The 18,613-nt window shown below is 35.7% G+C and overlaps 1 protein-coding gene across 3 annotated transcripts in view; it reads left to right on the forward strand.

Moving 5' to 3' along the window:
* col9a1b (collagen, type IX, alpha 1b) overlaps positions 1 to 18,613 on the forward strand; it is a 46,091-nt gene that overhangs the window by 16,448 nt on the left and 11,030 nt on the right. For all 3 annotated transcript variants that reach the window (XM_048205743.1, XM_048205744.1, XM_048205745.1), the window contains 22 exons: positions 1,134 to 1,169; positions 1,436 to 1,459; positions 1,566 to 1,619; positions 2,813 to 2,866; positions 3,266 to 3,301; positions 3,444 to 3,500; positions 4,483 to 4,536; positions 5,208 to 5,261; positions 5,373 to 5,426; positions 6,838 to 6,891; positions 7,098 to 7,151; positions 7,382 to 7,435; positions 7,611 to 7,664; positions 7,753 to 7,806; positions 8,635 to 8,679; positions 11,104 to 11,157; positions 11,232 to 11,285; positions 11,393 to 11,446; positions 15,171 to 15,242; positions 15,971 to 16,006; positions 16,521 to 16,565; positions 16,671 to 16,703. In XM_048205743.1, the coding sequence (XP_048061700.1) occupies positions 1,134 to 1,169; positions 1,436 to 1,459; positions 1,566 to 1,619; positions 2,813 to 2,866; positions 3,266 to 3,301; positions 3,444 to 3,500; positions 4,483 to 4,536; positions 5,208 to 5,261; positions 5,373 to 5,426; positions 6,838 to 6,891; positions 7,098 to 7,151; positions 7,382 to 7,435; positions 7,611 to 7,664; positions 7,753 to 7,806; positions 8,635 to 8,679; positions 11,104 to 11,157; positions 11,232 to 11,285; positions 11,393 to 11,446; positions 15,171 to 15,242; positions 15,971 to 16,006; positions 16,521 to 16,565; positions 16,671 to 16,703 (1,086 nt within the window). The remainder of the gene's footprint in view (positions 1 to 1,133; positions 1,170 to 1,435; positions 1,460 to 1,565; positions 1,620 to 2,812; positions 2,867 to 3,265; positions 3,302 to 3,443; positions 3,501 to 4,482; positions 4,537 to 5,207; positions 5,262 to 5,372; positions 5,427 to 6,837; positions 6,892 to 7,097; positions 7,152 to 7,381; positions 7,436 to 7,610; positions 7,665 to 7,752; positions 7,807 to 8,634; positions 8,680 to 11,103; positions 11,158 to 11,231; positions 11,286 to 11,392; positions 11,447 to 15,170; positions 15,243 to 15,970; positions 16,007 to 16,520; positions 16,566 to 16,670; positions 16,704 to 18,613) is intronic.

Raw genomic sequence — 18,613 nt, forward strand, 5'->3', positions numbered from 1 at the left:
TCAAGAAACATTTAATGTGTACAATTGTACAAAATATTTGTGTACAATATTTTTTTTCAGGATTATTTGATGAATAGAAAGTTCAAAAGAACAGTGTTTATCTGAAATCTAATCTTTTGTAACATTATAAATGTCTTTACTGCCACTTTTGATTGATTTAATGCATCCTTGCTGAATAAAAGTATTCATTTCTTTAATTTCTTTTAAAAAAAAAAATAAAAATAAAAATTCTTACTGACCCCAAACTTTTGAACGGTGGTGTATAATGCTGGTGTATAATAATCATAAATGTTTATTGAGCAGCAAATCAGCATATTAGAATGATTTCTGAAGGATCATGTGACACTGAAGACTGGAGTAACGATGCTGAAAATTCAGCTTTGCATCACAGGAATAAATTACTTTGTCAAATATATTTAAATAGTACACAGTTATTTTAAATTGTAATAATATTTCACAATATATCTGTTTTTTACTGTATTTTTTTACTGTATTTTTAATTAAATAAATGTAGCCTTGGTGAGCAGACGAAACTTCTTTTAAAAACATTAAAAATCTTAGTGGTTCCAAACTTTTGGACTGTACTATATATATATATATATATATATATATATATATATTAGGGGTGTAACGATACACTCATGTCACAGTTCGATACATATCACGATACTGAACTCACGATACAATTTTATTGCGATACTCCAAGACATATGCATAAGGTAACAAAAAATATAGTTTATTAAAATGCTAAATTTGGTATTAAATTGAGGGTGGAAATGAATAGCCTTGGACTTAGTGCTGGTAACCTAATGCAGAGGACAATGGTGATACCAGAATAAAAATATTCATGATTCTGAAGCTGAAAATACAGAATTATTTTAGACAAATATGCTTGCATTCTACATTTAAAATAATGTAGGCTACATTTTACTGGTAACACAAGATATTTGGCATTATCAGGACTCACAAATATTCCCCCATTGCATTATGAAACATTATAGTCAACATTTTATATAGTAGTTTAATGTAGTACTGACACTAAAACTAAAACATATTTATGTATATGTATGTGTGTGTATTTAAATTATGTTCGACCTAAAATGAGACTTTGTGTAATTGCTGTTGTTGAACAGGGGGAACCTGGCAAACCTGGACCCAGAGGAGAGGCAGTAAGTCATCTTGTAACATATCCCTGCATTCAATACAAACACTATTGAGAAGATAAATATGGTTGTAAATAGGCTTAAAGCTGATCTATACACACTGCACTGCATATCTTATCTCAATGCTGACAGCAGCAGGTTAGTCAAAAGAAAGATTATATTCAAATATACAGTAAATATAAATGTTTTTTGTATAAATATATCTCAGAAATGGGGGAGAATATATAAATGCATAATTCAGTGCAAAATGTATTTCTTCTCTGTCTTTTTAGGGTGTTGGACCTGATGGACCAATTGTAAGTGCCATTTGTTTTATATGATAACCAAAAAGCAGTGGGTGGAGTGAGGGGATCTCTTTGGGTGTGCGATGCAATGGTTTAAATGTAATACTTTTTTGAACAGGGACAACCAGGACCAGGAGGACTTCCGGGCGAGCTGGGAAAAGTGGGAACCCCTGTGAGTAACTCTCCAACTTTTTTATCCAGTATTGTGGTCCCACTTTATATTAAGTGGCCTTAATTACATCAAAAAATAAGTACAATGTACTTATTGGGTTCATATTGAATTGAAAAACACATGTTCAGCTATTGAGGTTGGGTACGGGTAAGGTTAGGGGAAGCTTTGGTGGTATGGGTAGGTTTAAGGGTAGGGGTAAGGGTTAAGGGATGGGTCAGCAGTGTAATTATAAATGTAATTACAGAAATTAATTACAGATGTAATTACATGCAGGTGTTTTTAAAATATAAGTACAATGTAAAAACATGTATGTACACAATAAGTGCATTGTATCAAATGATTAATTTAAATGTAAGTACATAGTAGTTAAGGCCACTTAATATAAAGTGGGTCCAGTATTGTTTTAAAAACAAAATGGTGGATTTTTATTTGAATACACTGCTCTCTGGGTTAATATAAGCAAGCAGCCAAATGTTTTTTTGTTGTCTTTCTTTTTATAGTGTACTTCTTTCTTTTTGAAATGTTGTAATGTTCTTGACCAGTTTCATGAGATTCACTTAACTAGAGCCATTGCAAGGAATAAAAAGTTTTTGACAATAAAATACTCATTTATGATGTATTATTGATGTACGGTATTACAGTTCAAATCTCACTCTGTCCATGAAAAATCAACCAAGAGTTCATTTTAAGGGCATTGAGCTGCTGCTTCAGTGGTTCAGTATAGTTCCACTCAAGACTGTGAGATTTTTTTTTTTTCATAGAGAGAAAAAAAACAAACAACGGTAACACTTTAGTATGGGGAACAATTCTCACTTTTATCTAGTAGCTTATTAGCTTGCATATTGGCCGTTTATTAGTACTTATAAAGCACATATCAATGCCTTATTCTACATCCCTAAATTCTACCACATACCTAAACTTAAACGCTACAACAACTACCTTACTAACTACCTTACTCGCTATATGTGTTCCCCATACCAAAGTGTTACCACAATATCTTTAAAACGCTAAAACAATGTTTGTTGTTTTGTGGTTTGGTTTTATTTTGTTTATTTCACAGTGTACTATTGCTGTAGTATTTCTCTTAGTTTTAGCATTTTGCAATTTTATATAAAGTGAGCAATTTTCTAAATGCTTATGGTTAGAGTATTCATACAACTAGTAAAATTCATGCGTTTCTCTCTGTATAACAGGGAGCAATGGGTGTGAGAGGGCCACAGGGACCCCGTGGACCAACAGGGCCCCGTGTAAGTATTACTGTGATGTTTCGAGACTAACACAATAGCAATGACCTTTAAAGTCAAAACTGTGAATGTGTAAAAACAACATTCATCTGGTGGACAAAATCTGCATATTGACTTATATTGAATTATTCGGACTTCAAGATGTTACACCAACAGCATTCATTTTAAAATTACATTTATCAGGTGCTTTTATCCATAAAAAGTCATTATTATAGTAGAAATAAAGTGTCTATTTAGAGTGTACAGCTGATGACATCTGTATTCACAGACTAATTAGGAACATCATGTAGAGCAGCAATTATAATTCTGAAACAACGGGGTGGCACAACTGCTTCCTTAATCAACTAATCACCCTTTATTTCCTTCACATTGTGTTCTAAAGAGAATCTGTCGTGTTTACAGGGTGCTGCAGGGATGCTGGGAGGAACAATGGAACTGGTAAGATGACATTTTACTATGTGTTCCATCAATGTTGTGAAAAGCAATATGTTTAGTGTAAAATGGTCCTAGATGACTATTAGATATGGTTGGATTGAGTGTATAAATAATCAGACTCTAAATTGTCTTTTCTGTTGTTAAGTGCCCTAATGCTTGCCCAGCTGGTGCACCTGGTCATCCTGGTTTGCCTGGGATGAAGGTGAGTTTTCTTGTACAGTAGATAGATTTGAATTCAAAAGAAATTTGTTAAAGAGATAGTTCACCCAAAAATGAAAATTTGATGTTTATCTGCTTACCCCCAGCGCATCCAAGATGTAGGTGTCTTTGTTTCTTCAGTAGAACACAAATGATGATTTTTAACTGCAACCGCTGCCGTCTGTCAGTGGTATAATGCAAGTCAGTGGGAACTTGGACTATAAGAGTAAATAAATCACGACAGACAAATCCAAATTAAACCCTGCGGCTCGTCGTGACGACACATTGATGTCCTTAGACACGAAACGATCGGTTTGTGTGAGAAACCGAACAGTATTTATATCATTTTTTACCTCTAATACACCACTATGTCCAACTACATTCATCACTCGATTCATGAGGTCTGATCGCGCTCTGACAACGGCAGTGATGTCTCGCGCATATACTTCAATGAGTGCTAGACATCACTGCCGTTGTCAGAGCGCGATCAGACCTCGCGAATCGAGTGATGAATGCCGTTGGACATAGTGGTGTACTAGAGGTAAAAAATGATATAAATACTGTTCGGTTTCTCGCACAAACCGATCGTTTCGTGTCTTAAGACATCAATGTGTTGTCATGAGCCGCAGGGTTTAATTTGGATTTGTCTATGCAAGGTTTTTCGACTCTTATTGATCCAAGTTCCCATTCACTCCCATTATTTGACTGACAGACCGCAGCGGTTGCAGTTAAAAATCATCATTTGTGTTCTACTGAAGAAACAAAGACACCTACATCTTGGATGCGCTGGGGGTAAGCAGATAAACATCAAATTTTCATTTTTGGGTGAACTATCCCTTTAATAAGATTGACATTTCAAGACTGTTGAAGTTTACAATACAAATGTAAATGTATAAATATATGCAGTTATTATTCATATAAATATATACGTTTGTATGTATGTATGTACATATAAGTATGTAAATTGTCCTCCTGTCCACTGTTAGGGTCATAAAGGGGTGAAAGGAGAAGCCGGAGAGCCTGGTAAACAAGGACACAAGGTAAGAACTTTACATTATTTAAAGAACGTTTGATAAGTATGCTGACAAAGGAGGAACCAGAACCGTCTTGGTTTTGTGTACATGTGTTTGTGAATGTGTGTGATTGAGGTCAGCATATGCATCATATAGTTCTCCAGAGTGAATCTGAATATAAATTAAGCAGTAGGTCTGTTGTAATGAGGAAACATCATGTTTGAGACATTTTGTCTCCCACTGTGACATTTTCGAGATTATTACAGAGCCTCATTTATAATTAAGGACTGACGCTCGGGCTGAATTAACGTGGAGGATGTATTAAATGCTGTCTATTAAAGATCTGTATAAGAATTAAACTCCACTGGTGCATGAAGAATAATGAGAGATTTGAGTGTTGTAAAAATAAGTTAATGTGGTGACATTTAGTTCACTCACGACTGCTTGCTATAAGATGCTTGGCTCAGAATCAGTACATTCACACATCATTTACCTCAATCAAAACTTTGCAGTTCATTTTTCACTGTTACATTAAAAGCGAGAATGATCTATCTATCACCATTTTGTTGTTCTATCTGTTAAATATAAATTACTACCCTTTGTGTCAGTTATGTGGGTACTGCCAACAACTGAGTCAATGTGTTTTTTTTGAGGATTTTTAGGATCTCACTTTGTAAAATAGCTTTTTCCCTTTTTAGGGAGAGGAGGGAGATCAGGGGGCATCTGGAGAGGTCGGCGCTCAAGGCCCAACTGTACGTGCGTTTCCTGTATATTTCAGCAATTTACACTTAATTAATGAATCAATCCAGTGGCTGTAACTTTATCTAGTGTCTCAAAGCTTTGTTTCAATGATGTGCTCTCAGGGGCCGCAGGGAATTCGAGGTGCCACTGGTATGATTGGCTCCAAAGGAGAATTGGTAAGATTTCAATAGAGTTTGATTGAAATAGGACGTTGAAGCATAACATATTTTGCCTGTTCCTTTTTAAATATCAATTTGTCTTTAGTTCATGTCGCACTGTGGTAAAACCATGATATGCTACTAATAATGTTAGTTAGTGGCAGGTGGTATCAGGGGGAGGAACATTCAAATTCTAGAAAGCATTTGATTGGACAAAAATGTATATACAGTTCACCTCAGCAGATGAGAAATCCATATTTTTGTTCATTTAAAGGTGCCCTAGATTCAAAATTTGAATTTACCTTGGCATAGTTGAATAACAAGAGTTCAGTACATGGAAGAGACATACATTGAGTTTCAAACTCCATTGCTTTCTCTTTCTTATGTAAATCTCATTTGTTTAAAAGACTTCCGGAAAACATGCGGATCTCAACATAACACCGACTGTTACGTAACAGTCGGGGTGTACGCCCCCAATATTTGCATATTCCATTAGACATTAGACAAGGGCAGCCAGTAACGTCTGGATCTGCACAAGTGAATCAACAGACTAGGTAAGCAAGAACAACAGTGAAAATGGCAGATGGAGCAATAATAACTGACATGATCCATGATAGCATGATATTTTTAGTGATATTTGTAAATTGTCTATCTAAATGTTTCGTTAGCATGTTGCTAATGTACTGTTAAATGAGGTTAAAGTTACCATCGTTTCTTACTGAATTCACGGAGACAAGAGCCGTTGCTATTTTCATTTTTAAACACTTGCAGTCTGTATAATTCATAAACACAACTTCATTCTTTATAAATCTCTCCAACAGTGTAGCATTAGCCGTTAGCCACGGAGCACTATCAAACTCATAGAGAATCAAATATAAACATCAAAATAAATACTTTACTCACATAATTCGAAGCATGCATACAGAATGCATGACGAACATCTTGTAAAGATCCATTTGAGAGTTATATTAGCTGTGTGAACTTTGTAAATGTGCTGTAATATAATCGAGAGCTCGTGTGGCAGGGAGCACGCGAATTAAAGGGGCGGCGCGCTGAAAAAATCAGTGCATAGTTAATGATGCCCCAAAATAGGCAGTTAAAAAAATTAATTAAAAAAAATCTATGGGGTATTTTGAGCTGAAACTTCACAGACACATTCAGGGGACACCTTAGACTTATATTACATCTTGTGAAAAAGCATTCTTGGGCACCTTTGAATGAAAGAGCTAAAAGCCTAAAACTATTTATATTTTCTGAGATTACTGTTACTGTTTAAAGATTTAAAATTGTACTAATTAATGCAGTTTTTTTACATTTAGAGTGGCATTAGATGGTACTGTATACTGTTGCACTGCAGACATAAAAAATTGTAAATTAAGAAAAATGTAATAAAAATAAGCACAATAAATAAATAAAATAATTTTTGCAGGGCCTTCGAGGTGTTGATGGTGTCCCAGGCCCTCAGGGGGTTGCAGGGGCGACGGTAAGTTCCGTAACTTCCTCTACCTTCTAGAAATACTAATCTAAACCTGTTAACAATCATGAAACAGGAAAGTTTTACCTCACATTCACAGTTGAAGGCTTTGTTTTAGCAGTGGGCATAACTTGAATTTGATGTCCTGAGCCTTGGGTGTAGATAAACAAATCAATTTTAGCAGATATCTGTGATGTATGTCTCTTTTTATCTAGGGGGATCGAGGCCAAAGAGGAGGAATGGGAGAAGCTGGACCTAAAGGTGAACAGGTATGTGTACAACTATCATTATAACAGCAAATCATGCACATAGTTGAGGTTTAAGAGGTTTTTGTTCATTAAATTAGCCTTTGAGAAGTTGTTAGTCCTGGAACAACATTCAAACAACCAAATGATGTTGGTCCATGGACATACCTTATTTGGCTATATTCTGTCGTGCTAAGGGTCATATATAATGATATTAATGATTCTGGTTTTAATTAAATAATCTCTTTCTGCAGGGACCTCAAGGGCCAAGAGGCAACACAGGTCTTCCAGGGCCAAAGGGAGATGGTGTATGTGGTTTAACATAAATAAACTTTCACTTCTTTTGATTAAAATGTTGCTGGTACCATCATATCAGATGATAATACTGTGAGAAAATGTGGCAGTGTGGTAAAATTTGGTACAAAATGATTTGCCTAAAGACTATTCTATATCCAAATAGCACCAATCTTTGTCTTTTTCCAGGGTTTGCCAGGTGTGGATGGACGTGAGGGAATCCCTGGCATGCCAGGTGCCAAGGTACAGCCTTGTCTGGCTTTCATTATTCAACCATGGCTATACAGGAAAGTGTGATAGTGGTAATAATGAAGATGTGGTTCTTTTACAGGGTACCACAGGAAAAGCTGGTAGCCCTGGGGAAGTCGGCCTTCAAGGACTCCCTGTAAGTCTTAATGTAGAGAAAATGAAATGCATTAAATATATGAACTGCTATAATGACTGTGAAGAAGGTCATTTTTTTTTAGAAAGTATTTCACACAGTTTGGGGTCAGTAAGATTTTAATTTCAAAGAGATTAATACTTTAGCATTTTAGTTTCCATAAAATATTAAGCAGCACAACTGTTTTCAACATTGATAATAATAAGAAATGTTTATTGAGCATCAAATCAGCATATTAGAATGATTTCTGAAGGATCGTGTGACACTGACGACTGGAGTAATGATTCTGAAAATTCATAATATTACTGTTTTTACTGTATTTTGATCACATAAATGCAGCCTTGGTGAGCATAAAAGACTTCTTTCAAAAAAATGTTTTACAGACCCCAAACTTTTGAATGGTAGTGTATCCTCGCTTTTACTTCCATCTACAAGATGCAGCACAAGAATTCTCTTTTATTTTATCCTTGTCAGACATGCATTGCTGAATTCTTACAACATCTTCAACCTGTCTTTTTTAAAGCTATAACGCTCATAGCTCACTATAGCAGAAGATAAAAGTCAATAATTTATTTCGATTTCAAATTTGTGCATGTTGTGTCTGCTTCATTTCATGGCAGGGCAAGATTATAAAACACTTCTTACTTTATCCAGCATGATGTCAGCTCTTCATGACTAATTCACATCATCATTAATTTTGAGATGGTTCAAATACCCCTTGAGTTTTACTTTGATCTTACAGAACAAAGAGAAGGACATGTTCTTCATGAGATGTAGCTTTAAAGCAACCTGCTTTTTGATATTTAGTGACTTTCTCTTCCATGTCTGCAGGGTTTGCCAGGAAGCCCGGGGCCAAAAGGTGGAGCAGGAGAGAAGGTGAGAGATGTTGATGAATTTATCTGTGTTCAGTGTAAAGTCATCACATTTTTTAACACTCTGAACTGACAAAAGCTTTTACCTGGTCAATGAAGCAGAAATACAGACAGGCCTGGGTCTCAAACCACAGGCTGTTAAAGCTGAAGTGTGTTATTTTTTTATGTTAAAATACTTTCTCTCATGTTAGTTTATTATGCAGAGGCAAATTTAAAGCATTTTTATGTTGATTTCAGCATTGTGCCAATATTAAAATTCTGGACTTATACAGATACATTGATCTTTATATTCATGTTATGGCTTATATAACCGATAAATGAAATACAAAAATAAAAAAAGAGACTGATAAATGGCCAATATTTAAATTATATACTCATTTGTATCTATCTATCTATCTATCTATCTATCTATCTAGACAAACACTAAAAATTAGCTTGAATATATATATATACAGTGGGTAAGGAAAGTATTCAGACCCCCTTAAATTTTTCACTCTTTGTTATATTGCAGCCATTTGCTAAAATCATTAAGTTCATTTTTTCCTTATGAATGTACACACAGCACCCCATATTGACAGAAAAACACAGAATTGTTGACATTTTTGCAGATTTATTAAAAAAGAAAAACTGAAATATCACATGGTCCTAAGTATTCAGACCCTTTGCTGTGACACTCATATATTTAACTCAGGTGCTGTCCATTTCTTCTGATCATCCTTAAGATGGTTCTACACCTTCATTTGAGTCCAGCTGTGTTTGATTATACTGATTGGACTTGATTAGTAAAGCCACACACCTGTCTATATAAGACCTTACAGCTCACAGTGCATGTTAGAGCAAATGAGAATCATGAGGTCAAAGGACCTGCCTGAAGAGCTCAGAGACAGAATTGTGGCAAGGCACAGATCTGGCCAAGGTTACAAAAAAATTTCTGCTGCACTTAAGGTTCCTAAGAGCACAGTGGCCTCCATAATGCTTAAATGGAAGACGTTTGGGACCCTTCCTAGGGCTGGCCGTCCGGCCAAACTGAGCTATCGGGGGAGAAGAGCCTTGGTGAGAGAGGTAAAGAAGAACCCAAAGATCACTGTGGCTGAGCTCCAGAGATGCAGTCGGGAGATGGGAGAACGTTGTAGAAAGTCAACCATCACTGCAGCCCTCCACCAGTCGGGGCTTTATGGCAGAGTGGCCCGACGGAAGCCTCTCCTCAGTGCAAGACACATGAAAGCCCACATGGAGTTTGCGAAGATGGTGAGAAATAAGATTCTCTGGTCTGATGAGACCAAGATATAACTTTTTGACCATAATTCTAAGCGGTATGTGTGGAGAAAACCAGGCACTGCTCATCACCTGTCCAATACAGTCCCAACAGTGAAGCGTGGTGGTGGCAGCATCATGCTGTGGGGGTATTTTTCAGCTGCAGGGACAGGACGACTGGTTGCAATCGAGGGAATGATGAATGTGGCCAAGTACAGGGATATCCTGGACGAAAACCTTCTCCAGAGTGCTCAGGACCTCAGACTGGGCCGAAGGTTTACCTTCCAACAAGACAATGACCTTAAGCACACAGCTAAAATAACGAAGGAGTGGCTTCACAACAACTCCGTGACTGTTCTTGAATGGCTCAGCCAAAGCCCTGACTTAAACCCAATTGTGCATCTCTGGAGAGACCTACAAATGGCTGTCCACCAACGTTTACCATCCAACCTGACAGAACTGGAGAGGATCTGCAAGGAGGAATGGCAGAGGATCCCCAAATCCAGGTGTGAAAAACTTGCATCTTTCCCAAAAAGACTCATGGCTGTATTAGATCAAAAGGGTGCGTCTACTAAATACTGAGCAAAGGGTCTGAATACTTAGGACCATGTGATATTTCAGTTTTTCTTTTTTAATAAATCTGCAAAAATGTCAACAATTCTGTGTTTTTCTGTCAATATGGGGTGCTGTGTGTACATTAAAGAGGAAAAAAATGAAGTTAAATGATTTTAGCAAATGGCTGCAATATAACAAAGAGTGAAAAATGTAAGGGGGTCTGAATACTTTCTATACCAACTATATATATATATATATATATATATATATATATATATATATATATATATATATATATATATATATATATATATATATATATATAGAATGAAAATATATGTATTATCGTCCGATAACCCATATAATATCGATATATTACACATCCCTAGTTGATTTTTCCTGAAAAGTGTGACACTGTGGCTTTTTCTGCATTGGTCTATTTATTTTAGTGGCCCAACACAGAAACATTGGCTTATAATTTTTGCAATTCCATTTAGTGCCACAGGTGGCAGTGAAATTACACACTTCAGCTTTAAGCTACTAAGTCATGTGCAGTAAAATTCCTAACTCTTCTGCATGTTACTATGAACACTATGTGATAAACACTCTCTGATTATAGGGTAATGCAGGACAACCAGGCCTCATTGGCACTATGGGATCTGCAGGCAGAGCGGTAAGTTGATGGTAAACCGCCCAATATCTCTGCCACTAGGAATTGATGATCTGACAATAAATGTCTCTGTTTAGGGTGAGCATGGAGGACAAGGAGAATTGGGACCCATCGGGCCTATTGGACAGCCTGTGAGTACCCACTGCAGCTTGACTAATGGCTAATACACAGGCTGGATGTGTCTATATTTACTTACTAAGGTATATCTTGCAGATAATGATAGTGTCTTTGTGTTTAGGGAGACAGAGGAGAGCAGGGGCCACCTGGACCAATGGGAAAACCAGGAGCCAGAGTAAGTGCATAATCTGTATAATGACATGGTTGTAATATCAAAGCAAGCATCTGCCATACTTTACTTTCATCATGCAAATTACTAAAAGAGAGATGGCTGTCCTGAGTTCGCCTTTCATAGCTCAGCAAACATGTTTATGTATGAACCCTGTCTCAGATGTTTCTCTTAAAAAATAAATAAGAAAAAGACACAAATGTTAACATACAGTAAAGGTCCATTCACACCAAGAACAACAACTATAACGATAACTATATTAGTGTCCACACCAATGCATGATATTGTTCTGTCTATTCTAAGCGCGTACTGCAGTTTTGCCATCTGTCGCTTTAAACACACCAACTCTTAAAGAACGATAAATTCTGATTGTCTGTACGTTTAGAATTATTTTTAGAACTGTATCTTTATCATTATAGTTATCGTCCTTGGTGTAAGAGTATAGAGCTATACAATTAATGTATATAGCTCAGATTATTTACTCCTGGAAAAGTTTAATGAGATATGTTTGAGTTCATACTGAAATCTCTGGAAATTTCTAAGAAGCAGGAGACTTCAGAGGTTACAGGTGTCTTGATTTGCTCTCCATTTAAACCCATTGCTGTCTACACTGCAAAAATAACCTATTCTTAAAGGTACACTATATTACTTTTGGCACTCTAGTAGTCCATGCGTCTTGCGGAAGAACATTGTTGCCGGAGCTACTTCCAGGGCCTAAAACGAACTTTTTGCCACACCTTCCAATGGCCATGAAACTGTTTTTGCAAGAACAGGCAGTTGGACACCAAAATTTTAGATAGCATATCAGTGAAAATTCACAATTCTCTATTACAATTTCGATAACACTAAAATTGCTAGCCTAACTAATGTAAATTTAAAACATTAATAAAGACAAGTAAGAGTAGTTTTCAAGTATAGACATTGAATAAATAATTAAATGTAAAATAACACGGGATAGTCTTCACTGTGTAAATTAAACATAGATTAATCAAAGTTACAAAAGGTGATTCAGTCAGGAGCACTGAGTGATTTTTTTCTTTGTCCTTTGTTGTTTAACATTAAAAACATAGACAGTATTAGAAACATTAGGCTGCTGTCACTTTAAGACCTAATGCACAAATCTAATACACTGATACACATTTTTCTCTACGGTTTACATTCACTTAAGCCATAACCGACTATGTCTCGGCGAGTATCTTAGTAAACAGACATTTTTTTGTCAATATGTCCATTCAAGCGCCAAGAAGACGTATTAGTGAGCTCAATTTTATATTCTGGCACTGTCTGAGATGCAGCTTTCTGGGTGCGTGCGGGCAAAACTTTCCACACGTGCAATGAATTGATTTCCCATTCGCATCTTCTTATGCTGAATATTTCACTTGCCAAGGCTTAAACTCTTGTGACGGTGCAGCACTGGCCGCTCAACTGTCCTGTCATTCACGTTTGTTTACATTCATGTTCTCACAATATTGCATTGTTAGAATTCATAAAAATGTTACCAGGCCCTGTAAACACCTATTATAGGCATACTGTAGTGATCCAGGAAAAGGCAAAAACACAATTTTCTTTTTTTTTTTTTTTATGCTTTTATTTAAGCATAAAATATACTACATTTGATTAGATTTATGTTTTAAATAAAGGAAAGAAAAAACTCTCACAGATTTGCTTGTCAATTAAAAGCATCTTGTTTTAAGGATAGTTAGATATATTTGAGTGAGACAAACATACTGATCAAGAAAGTGATTTTGACATTAAATAGATCTCATTTATTATTTTCCTTTCCTATGAGCTGCCAGCAGACCCAAAGTTCAAAACAAGTCATTGGCAGCATCACGTTTAAATTATTCCATTATCCCAGTGTTCAAAGAAAAAGCAAGTAGTTTTGACATCCAATAAGCTCAACTGCTTTTACTTATTTAGACGGTTTGGTGTGTTTTGAATTCAAAAAACTTTCACTAATAGTCTTTTAGGGGAATTTGTGACTTTATGCTAATTTGAGGGTCAAACCAAGGTAAATATTCACAGTACTGAAATGCAGACACACTGCTGGTAAGAAGGGAAACATCACGGTGTGGCCTGTAGAAGAGAATGGAGCCAGCGGTCTCTCTCTCTTGAATGGGACCTCACCTCAACTCACTGTTTCCTCAGTAAAGAGTAAACAGTCAAAAGAATGTCTCACAGCAGTGTCTCTCAAAGAGCCCTCTGTTCCCCTGCCATTCCCATGAGCACACACTTATCTACACACACAAACACTTGAAATGTTTAAACATGAATATATTATGTGAATAAGTTCCAACATTATTATTAATATTATTATTTTATAATGTGAAAATAAAATGCTGTGTTTACAGCCATATATTCAGGATTTACACGTTCAAATCTACAATTATATAATCTGATTATATATATATATATATATATATATGTGCGCGTGTATGTGTATGTATTTTATATATACATAATACATATATTGTATTATTACATATTATTATTATTATTATTAAATACTATTTAAAGAGTACTTTGTGCAAGTTGTTGTATGTATGATCATGTGTGCCTTGAAAACCAATCACATTACAAGCTAGACATTGAATTTGGTTCAAAGTTGTGTGACAGTCAGTCACTGTTTGGGGATACCATAGAAATGAATGAGAAGCATCTCCTCCATTGACATCCATTCAAAAAAATTACAAATAATAATACGAAAATAATAAATAATAAAAAAAGACTTCTGGTCTCCTTCCCTGCAGCTTCCCTTCCACAGTGTTAGCAGGAGTTATACTTTTTTTTTTTTTGCTAACCTAGCAGGCTTGCCTTCAAATGGCTTTGACTAAACTACACACAGGTGCAAATCATAGATAACAATGAAAACAAACAGGGCACAGTAACCTAGGAGGCAAAACAACAACAATGGGGAACAAAGGAAACGGGAACAGAACACAAGAAAACAATGTGATACAAACTAAAAGGCCATGAAAACAGAACATAAACCTGACAGTCTGGAGGGGATATATGTTTTTAATGACTCTACAAGTTTGATTAAACCATCAAAATATAAGGAAAATAGTTTAAAATATAAGGAAAACTCTTTTGCATGCTTATAATTTCTTTGTATGACAGCCTGGCCAAAAATTATGTCCGCACAATTTAGCTTGTTTTATTGTGTTATCACAAATATAACATTTGACTCCAAGCACAACTATATAAGTTTAAACTTTTAATAATATTTGAATAAAGGGTGATGTCAATTTTCCAAGGCTGGACAACACTTTATGTTGTTGCCACTACTGTATGTTTGAAATGTTATGTATTTATTGATTGATTGATTGATTGATTGATTTACATTCAAATATACTGAAACATACATCCTATCAGCACAAATTTGTGAGAATTAAATTTAATGACACATTTTTTATACCAATTCCAAAACTGTTCAACCCAAAACAGGAAAAACATTCAAAACATTCAAATTCATCAGCATTTGCCATTTTGTCCTGGTCTCGCATTTTCTCAGACTGCATTCTCTTTTTAAAAAATGCATGAGAGTGTTTTTGCAGGGAGGAACTACATGATTCTGAAGTCTTTTCTCTTTATTGACAACAGTTTTGAACCTTTCCCATCTGTTTGGAAATCCTGCAGCGAGAGAGGAAGGAACTGATAAACACATGAGCCAGAATTTTACAGTAAATGTCAGACTCTGCAAGCCATCTTACATTGATTGTCTCTTCAGGGTCCGAAAGGTGACTTGGGCTTGCCTGGACTTCCTGGACCGCCGGGCCTTCCAGGAATAAAAGGAGATAGGGTGAGGATGTCTCTGCCTACAACATTTCCCAGAACAGATTTTTGTAATCTCAAAATGATCTTTAAATTGCTCCCAAAACTTTTTCATCATTATTTTTTGTTCCCTGGTGAACTGATAAAATCCTCTGCACCTGTGGAAAATGTGTTGCAGTCAGGCAGTCTGATTGGTGCTTGCAATTCTCAAGTGATTTTTTCATTTGTGTGCAATATGCATCAGATCGTCAGATAGTGAACTTGAGACTCAAACTACACAATTCTTCCGTGATCAACCTTCTTGTATTGTTAATTCTATTGTTATTGAGGAACAGCAAAGTGTACATGGAGTTTTGCTAAATCAGTCCACCATCCAATTATCCACATCTCTTTAAAAACGGCTAACTGCTTTATATTCACAGTTCTTGTTCTATTAAACAGTGAGCGTTTCACCTTTTTCAGCCTTTAAGGCATTGCAATTATTATGTGCTCTCACTGGTGTTTTAAAGTTTAAAGCACTTTGAAAGTACAATGAGGCTTTTGAAAATCAAATTTGTCCCTTTTAAACCCAATGATTTCCTTAGTGCATTTGAAAAGAAAAAAAACCTTAAGCACCTCAAACAGATGTAGGATTTATAGAAAGAGTAAAATGCTGAGCGTACATTATTGAATAACTGTTGTTATAATGAAGTCTTCAAACACATGCGTTGAGTGAAATATTCATTGGAATGAATTTCTGAATGTGATATTACACAGGGTGAAGCAGGAGAACCTGGACCAAAGGGAGAACAGGTAAGAGCGTGATTCACATTATCATCAGATACTGCACTGCAGAACTGAAATGAACACATCAGATACCTTTAAAACAAAGAAAATGAATGTAAGAAAGACTACACTGAACTAATTTCAGTGTAGAAAAAAAATTAAAACGGCATGTACAAAGAAATGGCAAGTAACAATTTTGAAGTAGAATGACTGAAATAGTATTTTCTTGTAAAATGTATTAAAAAAATCTTTGCTTTATTTATTTAAAACAATTGTACCACATTTAAACAGTATTTTTAGGCACCACATCCCTTAAAATGCAGTAAAATCACTATAATGTCCAGCATCAAATGGTTTACTGAATCTTAAAAAAAAAAAAAAACACAAAAACAATTCTCTCAAGTTTCTGTAGACTATGTATGCAGCTCATCCAATCATATTTTATAACCAAACTTATCCATTCTAGAAGTTTTACAATAACAGAACTTCTTCATAGACATTTATGAAATGATCTCCTTCACGGTGATGTGTTTTATTGTAGGGAGATCAAGGTGCCGAGGGAACGCCAGGAGACAAGGGAGATCTTGTGAGTAGCTCTGAAATACTGTGCTGAAAATAATATGAATGCAGTATGCAAATGTACACTGAGATTTTAAATATTGTAGTGAACTCTTATTCTTTATGTACATAGGGTGATCCTGGCCAACCTGGAGCTAAAGGAGAAGTGAGTTTTTGATCAGTGTTCTTATGAATATTTTTGACTAGTCAGCAGCTGGAGTTTTCCTTGGCTTTATCTCAGCTCGCTCTAGCTCTCACACTGTAAAACCCGATAAATTAACTCAAACCATTTGAGGAAACCGATTGCCTTAAACCATTTAGATTTTAAAACCAATAAGTATAAGTACTGTAAACTCATATACATTAAGTTAAATTCACTAAGATTTTAAGTTTATTCCACTCATTCAGTTTGAATTCTGGTAACAAATCTAACCAAGTCCTAACAACTATACAGGTGCTGGTCATATAATTAGAATATCGTGAAAAAGTTCATTTGTTTATTGTAAATTATTTTAAAAAATGAAACTTTCATTTATACTAGATTCCCTACATGTAAAGTAAAACATTTCAAAAAATTTTTTTTTTTTTTTTTTAATTTGTTGATTAGAGCGTACAGCTCATGAAAGTCCAAAATCCATTATCTCAAAATATTAGAATATTTACATTTGAGTTTCATTAAATGACCATCCCTACAGTATAAATTCCGGGTATCTCTTGTTCTTTGAAACCACACTAATGGGGAAGACTGCTGATTTGGCAATGGTCCAGGAGACAATCATTGACACCCTCCACAAAGAGAGTAAGTCACAGAAGGTCATTACTGAATGTGGTGGCTGTTTACAGAGTAATGTATCAAAGCATATTAAATGCAAAGTTGACTAGAAGGAAGAAACTGGGTAGGCAAAGGTGCACAAGCAACAGAGATGACCACAAGCTTGAGAATACTGTCAAGTAAAGCCTATTCAAACACTTGGGAGAGCTTCACAATGAGTAGAATGAAGCCGGAGTCAACGCATCAAGAGTCACCACACTCAGACATCTTCAGGAAAAGGACTACCAAGCCACTTCTGAAACAGAAACAACGTCAGAAGCATCTTACCTGGGCTAAGGAGAAAAAGAACTGGACAGTGAACAGTGGTCGAAAGTCCTCTTTTCAGATAAAAGTAAGTTTTGCATTTCATGTTGAAATCATGGTCCCAGAGTCTGAAGGAAGACTGGAGAGGCACAGAATCCAAGCTGCTCGAAGTCTAGTGGGAAGTTTCTGAAGTCAGTAATGATTTGGGGGGGCTGTGACATCTGCTGGTGTTGGTCCATTGTGTTTTATCAAGTGCAAAGTCAATGCAGCTATCTTCCAGGAGATTTTGGAGTACTTTATGCTTCCATCTGCTGACAAGCTTTATGGAGATGCTGATTTCCTTTTCCAGCAGGACTTTAGCACCTGCCCACAGTGCAAAAACCACTTCCAAGTGGTTTGCTGACCATGATATTACTGTGTTTTATTGGCCAGCCAACATGCCTGACCCCTGAATCTATGGGATATTTTCAAGAGAAAGATGAGAAACAGTCGATCCAACAATATACAGATGATCTGAAGGCTCAGTAGTGCCTTAGCAGTGCCACAGGCTGATCACTTCCATGCCACACTTCACTGATGCTGTAATTTGTGCTAGGAGCAAGTCATTTGCTGTAATATGTGCTGCCAACCAAGTATTGAGTGCACAAATGAACATACTTTAAAGAACTTGAACTTTACTGTTTTGAAAATCCATTTTTTGATTGATCTTAGGAAATATTCTAATATTTTGAGATACTGGATTTTGGACTTTCATGAGCTGTATGCTCTAATCATCAAAATTTAAAAGAAAACTTTTGAAATGTTTTACTTTACATGTAGGGAATCTAGAATATATGAAAGTTTACAATAAAAAAAATGAACTTTTTCATGATATTCTAATTATATGACCAGCACCTGTATAGCTACTTAAATGGTTTGAGGAAACTGATTGCCTTAAATGGTTTAAGTTTATCAAACTCAAAGTAATAAAGTTACATAAGACTAAGCATTGACATTGGTAC

The sequence above is a fragment of the Megalobrama amblycephala genome, linkage group LG10 (assembly GCF_018812025.1).
Source record: "Megalobrama amblycephala isolate DHTTF-2021 linkage group LG10, ASM1881202v1, whole genome shotgun sequence".
Lineage (NCBI taxonomy): Eukaryota > Metazoa > Chordata > Actinopteri > Cypriniformes > Xenocyprididae > Megalobrama > Megalobrama amblycephala.